An 11,597-nucleotide genomic window follows, 5' to 3' on the forward strand; every position below is an offset into this window, starting at 1 on the left:
AAAAAAAAAAAAAAAAAAAAAAAAAAAAAAAAAAAAAAAAAAAAAACTTTTTGTTTTTATTCAAAGAAAGAAATAAATAAATGAGAAAGTTACACTAAGGGCTTAGACATAAATTGTTATTAACTCGTACCTGAAGAGAAATTAGGACAAAAGCATAATAAAAATGAATAAGTTTTTATTATAAGTATTTTCCAAATTTATATATATATATTTTTTTTTATAGTTTCTTTTTTTTTTTTTTTTGGGTGTAAAAGACCGCATCATTAAGTAAAGTTATTGATATATGTTTGTTTAAAGTCAATCCATTTTTCAATAAATAATATTTGGAAGGCTTTGTTTTTTTTTTTAAATTTGTTATGGTTAAGTTTACTTCTTTTGAAGAAAGTTTTTATATTTTTAAGAAAATAATCAACAAAAAAAAAACAACTATTTTGCTTTAAATACATAAAATTAGAAAAGATTTACTTAACATTTGTCACACATAACTCGGTGTCGATCGTAAATCGTCGCGTGAATGAAATAAAAATTGTAAATAAATTCAAAACGATATTGAGACTTGACTTGAGAAACCTTTTTTTTTTTTTTTTGAGCAAAAGAAAAACCTCATCACGGGTAATAAGTATGTTTTCACGTTAAACAATTTCTTTGCATAAGTGTCAATATATAATGTCGACATTTTTAAAACTAACAATCAATTATCATCGTAATGATAAATCTTAATGACATGGTTGTCTACATATATATATAACTATCACAGTTACTAAATAGCAAATAGGAAAAGTTTTCCATTTCAACACTCCTATCCAATATATCTCTTAAAGATAATGTAAAGACTTTCACTTTAGAAAATTAAGGAAAATTCTTTTTATAATATACGATATTTATTTTATATATATATATATATATATATTAAAGATATGCATGTATGTATTGTATTCACCATGCTCGCGAAAACTCTGCATTGATGTAATACACGTTAAGTAGACATTGTTTTCTTTGATCAGGCAAGTCATTCACTCCGAAAACTCAATTTCTTTCAAAGACATTTTGTTTACAATTCTCAGCGAATTTCTTTGAAAAGTTTTCATCAGCGTGGGTTAAAAAGGCAAACACACAAACATAGCTGACATTGCATGTTGAAAAAAAGGAGAATAAACAAAACAAAAAACAAAAAAAAACAACTTGAATTTAACAAACAAACATAAAGTTCATTTTCTTCTTGTGATTCGGTTTTTAAGTTCGAAAAAGGCCATGACTACCGTTTTTTTTTGTTTTTATTTTAAATTCATTTTAATTTTTTATATTTTTTTACACACAAACAGTTAAGCTTGCGTTTAATTGAGTAAAGTTGTGTTTTAGGTGGCAATTTTTGTTAAGTGAATTAACGGTAAATAGAAACCGGTTGAAATTATTTTAATATCAACGATTCTCATAGTTTACACTGCATGCATCCACTGTTCCACTCGTAATCGTGCTTAAGTACTTATGTATGTATGTACTTATCCTTTCAGCAACTTGTCTGTTAACCTTGAAATGCTACTACGTAAAGTGTTACTTTCTCCGTCACTCGTTCTTTCCGTTTTATTTATTTATTTATTTTTTTTTTTCTATATTTTTTTTAGGATTTTGCCAATTGTTCATCATGTTATTACTAATGATTATACAAATTTGTTTTTTTTTTTTTTTTCTTTTTTTTTTTTTACCTTTCTTTAAATTGTCATCTCTAATTGCAGGTTATAGGCAAATATTTTTCCTAATAATTTTATAGTGGTCGTAACAATCGTCGTAACTTTTTAAGATATACGTACCTAAGATATGTATTTTCCAATTTAAGAAGTGAAAGCAATCAAGTTGATAGAAAGGTTAAAAGCTTAAAATTATCACATTTTGGGTCAGCGAGTCGAAGAGTCGAAAAACTGAGAGAGCTATTGTGAATAATATTTTATAGAGTTTAAGTTGTGTGCTAAAGATGAGAATTTTCGGAGCATAATCTAAGCAAAATGATGTGTAATTTTGGGTATAATTGCAAAGCGAAAATTCTCATTCATTTTTGAAAGACAATCTTTTTTTTTTTTTTTTTTCAAAGAATTTTCACTTATTTACCGAATCTTTCTATTAACTGAATTTGTAATAAGAATTCAAGCCTTTCTAATTTAATTTACGCCTAGTGATGACTGCCAAGGCAGATCGCTTTACTTGAATTTATTAAGCCGGCACTGACTATGCGTATCAAACGAACATGTTTCTCTGTGAAGGCGATAGAGCGAGCAAGAGGAGTTCGCTGGCTTAGAATTTTAGTAATATATTCCTTAATTATGTCTGTTACGACCGGAATAGATGACTTAACTACATATAGCCCTGAGTACCTGTTCCCATGCGCAAGATCTTTAACTGTCCTCTTTGCATCTGGACTACGTTGTATTCCGCAGAACCATATCGGTTTAATAATAGCTTTATGTAGTTCCATTTTACTAAACAAATCCATCCTTCAATTTAAGTTTAATCATTTTATTTGGTTTAATTTCGCACTTATATGGTGAGTCCATGTGAGGCAGAGATGTGAATGGATTCTCAAGTATTTGACATGAGTTTTCCGGCTTATTGCAACATTATGCGTAGCTAGTGGAGTGAACGTTCCCTTTGTAGGAGTACAAGTAACGCACTCGGATGGTAACCTGCTCTCGGATGGTAATATGGTCTTGAACTTGCCTTGATGCCGCAATATATTTTTGCATATGTGCTTATAGTTATTGTATCATCTGCGAACGTGATCGTGTACGTAAGGCAGTAGGTTGATAGGTTGGTTCACCATATGCAATAGACAGACAGTTAGTCGCGAAATACCGCCTTGGGGGGGCGCTTGCTAAAGTCTTTCTAATGCACACCCATTAATTTGTGCAGCAAAGGAGCGAACAGTTGAGTAATTTCTTATAAAATTCTGTGTATTAGATAGTAATTTATGGTTAATTTTATATGAAATTTCTTCGTGCCATTCTTGGTCGACTACTTGAGATATACCAATAAAAATGGCTTAACCGTATTGCTTTCATTCAAATGATTTCCCCGATGACGACTACCATGCGATGCGGTTGTTCAATGGTCTCATTAATTTGCCCGAATCCAAATTGATTTTGGCGGAATTATATCACGCGTATTAATATAGTGGGTAACGTTAGTCATTAATGGTTTCTCAACTAGCTTGGAGATGAACGACAATATGCTTACGGTTCCGTTTTATTATCTTATCCACCATCGTAATAATGACGGATTTTCTCCGACTGATGGAAATTGTCCAGTAGGAAGGATGACTTTAACGATGCGTAATAAGATCTTTAATAAGATCATTTTCGCCGTGATGTTGTATATATATTGATTGATATGTATATATATATATATACATATAAGGATTCTAATAAAAAATTAGGCTTTATATGCCGAAAATGTATAATTTCTAATAGTTTATGTCCTTAGTAAAAATTTGCCTATGGGTTTATTTTTGAGACCATACCATAATACATATTCGCGTCTTCATGGTGGCAAAGCCTAATTTGTGATTTGCAGTAATTAAAAAAATATTGAATTATCTGACAAATAAATTTGGTTTGTCAAATTTAGGTCACGTTGACCTTTGAGTATCGTGCAATATGAGAGCTTTCACGGACATTAAAATAATATATAATTTTTGATCTATGATTAACTCAGGCAAATGTAGTGTAGAGTATCTAAATGTCGATTTTGCCTGACTAAAGCATTCTTCTTTTCTTCTTTTTTGGATTAAAAATTTGTGACACTTTTCAATAGCGTCTTCTAGAACCCTCTAGACTTTGCATTCAATAGTATTTCCTTAAATCCATTCTTATGTTTAATTAATTAATTAATTACATTGGAGACGAAGTAGTAACAACTTTAAAAAAGAGACGGCGATATGATAAAATGAAAGCGTGTGCATTTTTCCTCCTTTTTTTTTCTTTTTTTGTCTTTCTTATATGCGTGGACAAGGTGGGTGATCAGGAAGGCTATATATATATATATATATACAGCGAAGGAGGGAAGTTAGTAATTGTTAATAGAAATATTTGGTTTCAATTTTAACAACGATACTAAACTGGATGAAAGGATGGAAAAGAAAATAGATTCAATTTTTCATAGCCGTGCAAAAAAAGACTTTTCGGATTAAAAAAAATCTCGAATAGTTTCTATTCTAAGCGAGTGCGTCAAGGTCACACTTCGAAACATGATATTTTTAGGATTCGATGTTACTTGGGGCTTGTTGCTTTGTGGCCACCTTGAGCATATATGCAATTAAGCTTAGTCTGCAAAATAAACCTAAAATAAATCCGACTGGATATGCCCAATTTTATTGAGGATCGGAATTGCAAAAAAAGAAAACTGTAAGCAAACTTTTTTTAGTCGATCGTTACTTTGAAGAATACTCGTTGGATTCAGATGGATAGACAAACCTATTTCGTATATCATTTATAGAAAATGTATTAATTAAAGGGAAATTTTTTCTAAGAAATTTGATGACAAATAATATTTAAAAAACATTTAACGCTAGGTGACGTTTTAAGTAAGTTAAGAAAATCTATATGAAAAATATTTAGAGGAAAAATTCCGCTTTCTTTCCACGAAAACACATAAAAGTTTTGCCGCTTTTTCTGCATTGGCAAAATGTTATTTATTAAATTAATTCACATAACTATGACAAATGCCTGTGCTCTGTCTGAATGTGACTGAATCATTTAGAAGCGAATTATCTTATGCTTGGGTGTTTGTTGTGTGCAATAGCAACCGCCCATATGATATAATAACTTAAATAACTAACATTGTATGTATGAATCGTTTGCTTCTGTTTTTTGCGTCTGATCTGATAAATGAACCGGTATGGAAAAACAAAAAACGGCCGACAACTTTCTCTAAGCGATTTTTTTTTTTTTTTTTTTTTTATAATTTCTTCCCCGCATCTCTTGGCGGCAGCACGTTTTAGATAAATTAATGCATCACGATTGAAGCAGTTAAACTGTATACATCTTTATTTTGGATTTGGTTAACTAAGCGCAACGTTCGATTTTTCCTCATCAAAATGATGCACTTACTTAATCATATATATATATATATATATATATATATGCATATAGATATATATAGATTAATGTGTGTATGTATGTAAGAGAGAACTATAATTTGGGGTTTTTTTTTTTTTTTGTTCTTTACTTCCAGAAATCTCGCCATATTTAGATTTAGCTTTATGTCCGCTACGTAATGAACCGTGGAATTGCGCGCGACAACGAATGGCGCGGATCTTAGACGCCTGGGACAATGAATTGAAATTGCAATGGCAAAAATTAAAAGGTTCAAAGTGAAAGAAGGGAACTTTTGTCTATTATTTTTATATTCATATTTATATCGTTGTTTTAATTACACAGTGGAAGCTGATCATCAATTGAATGTGACAATTGGCAAGCGTGGTTACAGCGCTTCGGAAATGTTAGTCAAAGAGAAGCCGTCAACAATTTTAAAAAAAATTGAAATTGGCAGCAATTATATGAAACAATTCCTCGCTGAAACTATGGATGGGTAAGTTGTTTTTGTAATAATAATAATAATAATAATAATACTAGTTAGTTACAATTATATATATCTATACATATATATATATATTTATTTATTTATTTATTTATTTATAACAATTTTAAAGATTTTTGGGTCGTGAATATGAATATATACAAAGCGATTTGGATCAATCTGCCGAAGAGAGTGCTAATGAGTATATAGACGGAGAAACGACAGTTGATGTTAATGCTAATGATGAGGATGGCGATGATGATGGTAACGATTATCAGTTAACTACTGATGATCAAAATAAAGGTACAGATACAGACAGCGATACAAGTGATGATGTAGAATTTATTGAAATACCACAAGAAGTTAATAATGCAAACAATGAAAATAATAATGAAAATAATAATGAAAATAATAATGAAAATATTAATATTATAAATATTGAAAATATTGAGAATAATGAAAGTGAAGAGAAAAATCCTATAAATACAGATCAAAATATTAAAAACACCAATCAACCAATAAATGATATAAATGCACAATATGCTCCATTAACGGTGGCACAAACTTTGTTACCTCAAGAACAACAACAACAAGAACAGCAACAACAACAACAACAACCGCAACAAGAACAACCCCTTACACAAACCTCCCAAATTGGAAAATCCCCCTTAAATAATGGCAGTGGATTGATTGGTCGTGGTGGTAAATTGAAGCACAAAAAAAAGAATCGAAAAAAGAAGGGACAACACGAAGAAGAGAGTTCCGAGGAGACAGATATATGGGATGATTGGCTTAGTATAGATGATGCCCTCTCGTCTAGCGTCAAACATAAAAAACATATATTTCATTATGGTAGAAGTAATGGAGGTGTGTGTTTGATCAACACTCGTGTGCACCCATTTCCAAACACGTACATTGATCTATTTAGTCAATTCTTTTATATGTTTCAACATAATGAAAGAGATAGATTTATGTGCGTAAATTTATCTCTTTCATTATAAATTATTGAACTTTGCTCGACAAATTGTTATTGTAATTTACGGTATCAAAATTCATTCATACATATATTCAACATTCGCATTACTAATTCGTAGTGATGCTTACAAGAATGCCGTTATAAAATGAAAAAAATTAAAAAAATAATTTTATATTTCTTATCTGATATAATTTAGTTAGAAAACGCTTACCCAGAACAATGCAATTCAGGCAAGTCGTTCAAGTCGAGTTCGTTAGCATACGTTTGCAAAACGTTTGGACAATGCCTTCGTTGATTCATTCGTTACAATATGAAAGTTACTGACTAATTGGGGATTGTGAGTTTCATATTTCACTTGTGTTCTTAAACGGAACATAATGGGCGTGAAATCTTCACGATTTCTTTTATTCTCTCTTACGATAGTTTATGTAACCAATATATTATTATTATTATTATTATTATTATAAACTTAGCCAGAGAATAAATTCTATGACTAAAGTCTTAAAGCACTAGCATCTAAGGCTTTCGGCTTTATTAAAAACTCTACCGCACTTGAGATTTGAACCCACGACCATTGAGTTGCTAGTCGAGACTCTTGCCTACTCGGCCACTCAGGCGGCTGTAACCAATATAAAAGCATATGCAAGCAACAAAACTATTGGATTAAACGGATTTAAGTCGCATTTCTAAAATTCCATGGCTTTGGCCTTTGATTTTTAAGAATACATGCAAAGCATTTCGTATAAAATACAATAACAATTTGTAATTATTATTAAAGCTTGGTAACTCTATTGCATAGTCATTTTATTGGTGCTGGCAATGGCTATCTAACTTAAATGAAATCATTAGTTAAGACATAAACCAATGGTCTGTGCTAACACTATTAACCAATAAATCGTAGATAGAAGAGAAGAGTAATTCATTTGAACTTAACTAAAAAATTCATTTACTAAAATTATATTATTCTCGTTAAATAATTTTATTTATTTATATTTATTATAATTAGATACTTTCAAGTACTTTTTTGTCAATCGAAAGATCAGATAGTTAAGATCATATATACAGTTAGCAATATTTTTTTGAGACTCCCGTTGTTGATTTCGATACTTGGCTGCGTCTTAACATAGAACAAATGCGGTATCATTTCAAAGGACTTGATCCCCACATCGTAATACTAATTGAAGTGTATTTTTTTTCTTTTTTTTTTTTTTTCAAGTCATTTGCCGTATACCTGAGTGAATAGTTGGGTATGCTTTTGTCTTTGGTGGTAGATTGCATTCTGCCAGCATTTTCATAATGTTTTGTTTCATTTTTAATCGTCTATTGCTCTTGTACGGTTGTTACGTAAAGAATGCTCATTACTTTTTATTTTTATTTGTATATTAAGCAGTGGCAAGCTAGTTACCCGTTTCGATACCTTTGTTCGCCAAAACTTAACCTCATAATTAACTAAACATTTTCTAATCCGAATTATTCGAATTATTATTTCAATAAACATTTTCGATTTCATTTTTCAATTGGTTCGGTGGTATCACTTATACGGATCGTTTAAGTAAAAAATCGATTAAATGCATTATCTGTATAACAAAAAAAAGTAAAAAGGATTTGCATCGATATAGATTTAATTTATATTAATGAAATGAATCTCGGGGATCTTATAAGCACTAATTCTCCTTGATGAGTTTGTATGAGTGTGATCGTTTCGATCTTATTGTCAATCCATTTAAAAGTTTGCTCAGAAAACTTGAGCTACTGTAAAACTTTTTTCCTTAGGTTAAGTTAGAAAATTAACTATGTCGGGCACAAGGTCAAAGGCCCACGTAGTCAATCTTATTAGTTTTTCAGGTATATGTTGTAGACATGCAAGTCCCTTAAATGACTATATTGCGCTTGTATACGGAATGAGCAGTGGTATCGACGGCCATACAAGCATACAATGAAATTTGCATAATAGTTTTGATCAAAGTACGAAATATAAGGATTTTCAGCATGAAATTATTTTCAACGATTCTGTCCGGATTTCATATAAATAAAGCTAATTCTCTCTTATGCGCGCTGTTCACTTATGGCATCATACTTGCATTGCATCTACTTTCCATCTGCTTAACGTATCATAACTCCTCGTTCCTCATTCTGGTTCATTATTTTTTAATACGATTTAGCAGAATTTAGTTCCTGTTATAAATTCAACATGACCCAAGACTATTTAAGATATGACTAGAAAAAGAATGGACGATTGAGGTGAGGGGAATTCTTAATGAGAAAATCAATATTTGTTGGCTTTCTTTTCTTTTTACAAAGATAACTTGTGTTACGTTTTTGGCCGCTCCAACGGTATTATGCCATTTAGTTGCTAAAGATAAAATCAATAGTTGCAATAATGGGAGGAAATTATGTATATATTGTGATAAAATAGAACGAGACGAACTTCAACTTAATACAACGACTATCGAAATAATGCCTATAAGGCATCACATCACATAAATTCGTTATCCAATGTTTTAATACATTCTTTGTGATATTATCGCAGCTGACTAATGAATGACTAAGCATAAGCAAGAAAGCTATGTCCGACACTTTTCGCATGAGGAAACCTCAAAAGTTTTGTTCATCATCATGCATCAAAGGCCGGTTATTAGTTAGTTACTCAATACAAAATTGAATTTGGTCCATTGTATAGCAACATATCAGTGATGAATTAATTACATAATGACGCGCATTGAAATCACAAATTATTATATGTTCAATAACTAAGGTTTACTTTCATGCGGATTTGAGAGAAAACAAAAAAAATAAACAAAAAAAAAATATGAGTTTTTTCAAGCCCTCCCTCCAACTTTGGTTGTCGGAAAGCCGATTGAATACGAAAGCCGTAGAAATCGTGATCAGGATTTTTCTCGTTAATTCTCCCTTTAGGCCCATAGTTTCCTAGATCCTAGACCTTAAGTAAATTTTGTCTCGTTTTATATAAATTTTTTGGTTTGTTTTTTTGTACATTTTTTTTTTTATATTATTAAATATTTAAGATTTAAAATTATTGCTTAAAACTTTACGCGCTCACACAAACGCACATTTGCACTTATACTAACAAACACCATCCTCCCATATTTTTTCATTAAACATTTTTAATTGTTGGTTGCTTTTTTTCCAATATTTAGCAAACGATTGTATGAGTAATAAGATTGGTTTACCTTTTTGTTGTTGCTTTTCAAATAATTTAGTTACCCGCGGCAAGAAGAAGAAAAAGAAGAAGGCTCTCATCAAGCTAATGCTATTGGGTACATTTCTTAAAGCTAAAATTGAGCTGCTCCTGAAAATACTTAGCGCGCATTTGCAAATAAAATTCTTTGGTATTGCGCTGATCGGTCTTCTCATAAATGTCGCACGTTTCTGGATTGATGTGAAACGCGGCGGTGGTCCACAAAAGGTATAAATATTTTAATTGAACTTTTAATTGCGTTGTTTTTTTTTTTTTTTTGTTTTTTTCTTGTTTTTAAATCCTTAACAGTCAACACTATTACACAACAGTGTTCTTGCTAGTATTGTTGGCAGTTTGATTATAAAAACGAAAAGAGGAGAAGAGAAAAATGAAAAAACATGAAAAAAAAAAGAAAGAAAGAAGAAGCAATAAAAGGAAAGAGACTAGACTATTATCATTGAATTGATACATATATATATATATATATATATATATATATATATCCGTCTTTGTTCTCTGGCATGTGTCTTCTGCTAGAATGCTTGCTTAGACGAGAGAATTGAAAGAGAAAGCTCAAATGAATTACATATATATAAAATATGTATATTCTGCATATCTGCGCGTATGATTTAGAAAAGAGAAATATGATCCATCCATTGAAAATAATGAAAATGCATAGAGATATTTGAATTAAGAGTTTACGATTTGTATGTGGTCGAAGAAGTTAATTTGAATTTCGACATTCCTTATATGCAAAATGTAAAAATGATTTTAATCGTATCGTTCACTATTATTATAAAAGTCAGCTGGTAATTTATTTATTAATTTACCCTAAGAATTGATTAAAGAATTTGTTGCAACTTGTTGTTGCCTTAAGTAGTTAATATAGATTTTTTTCTTTGCAAACACTTTTTTTTTTTTTTTATCCCAACACACGACATTATTCCATCTCTGTTCTTTACATGCACAATCTGTCTCTTCTTGTTATAAATCTTTAAACTGTTCAACATTTATTGCACCATCTCCCACTTGGCAATTAATTATTGCATTATGTACATTAAACACTTGAGCACTTTGGTATCTTTGGTACTTCTTTGGGTTTATGTAATTATTTCAAAGAATAAATCTTTGTAACGACAGGTTGTCTATGTTGAACATGCCCACCATCAGCACCATTACGATGATCATGGCGGCGAGGATTGGGGCGAAGGTGGCGGCGGCGGTAGTTATTGGAAGCGATCATTGCAAACGGATGCAACCATTGATAATATGGATACTTCAACGGATAGTTATCAACCGCAGCCATACGATTCCCATTATATGGCTTACAGAAATCAGTAGCAGTAAATAAATAATAATAAAAATGAATATAAGTAAAACAAAACTTTTCTAATTTCTTTTGTTTAAAACAAAAATTTGGCAATTTAGCTTGTTAAATAATTAATTAAATATTTCATAATCTGTATAGTTTGAAAAGAAAGCCAACGAAGAAAACAAAAAGAGAGAGAAAAAAAAAAAAAGAAAAAAAAAAAAAAGGAATTGAAGAAAACTTTTTATATTTTGCATTAGAAAAACTTATTTGTTTATTTATTTATTTATTTAATTATTTATTTATTTATTTAATTTTATTATACCTTGTAATTGCAATAAAATGTTTACTTGATATTATTATTATTATTTTTATTATTATTATTGAATATAATTGAAAAAGCATAAAAACACGCAAATAAACAAGAAGAGGCGAAAATAGGAAGGAAAAGTTGATCAACTACTTGATAAGATTCTATATATTATTGTGATGCAAAAAAAATAATAGATTTTCATTAGTTTTGCTATCCGGAAATACGTTTTATAATT

The 11,597-nt window shown here is 30.3% G+C and overlaps 1 protein-coding gene across 1 annotated transcript in view; it reads left to right on the top strand.

Annotated features, from left to right (window-relative positions):
• LOC119632654 (probable WRKY transcription factor protein 1) overlaps positions 1 to 11,089 on the top strand; it is an 18,614-nt gene extending 7,525 nt beyond the window's left edge. Inside the window, exons 2-7 of the mRNA XM_038025669.1 lie at positions 5,221 to 5,352; positions 5,427 to 5,577; positions 5,699 to 5,975; positions 6,027 to 6,432; positions 9,763 to 9,968; positions 10,881 to 11,089. Coding sequence (XP_037881597.1) covers positions 5,221 to 5,352; positions 5,427 to 5,577; positions 5,699 to 5,975; positions 6,027 to 6,432; positions 9,763 to 9,968; positions 10,881 to 11,081 — 1,373 coding nt within the window. The 3' untranslated portion in view covers positions 11,082 to 11,089. The remainder of the gene's footprint in view (positions 1 to 5,220; positions 5,353 to 5,426; positions 5,578 to 5,698; positions 5,976 to 6,026; positions 6,433 to 9,762; positions 9,969 to 10,880) is intronic.
• The last annotated feature ends 508 nt before the right edge of the window (positions 11,090 to 11,597 follow it).

Source organism: Glossina fuscipes, unplaced genomic scaffold, assembly GCF_014805625.2.
Source record: "Glossina fuscipes isolate IAEA_lab_2018 unplaced genomic scaffold, Yale_Gfus_2 1, whole genome shotgun sequence".
NCBI lineage: Eukaryota > Metazoa > Arthropoda > Insecta > Diptera > Glossinidae > Glossina > Glossina fuscipes.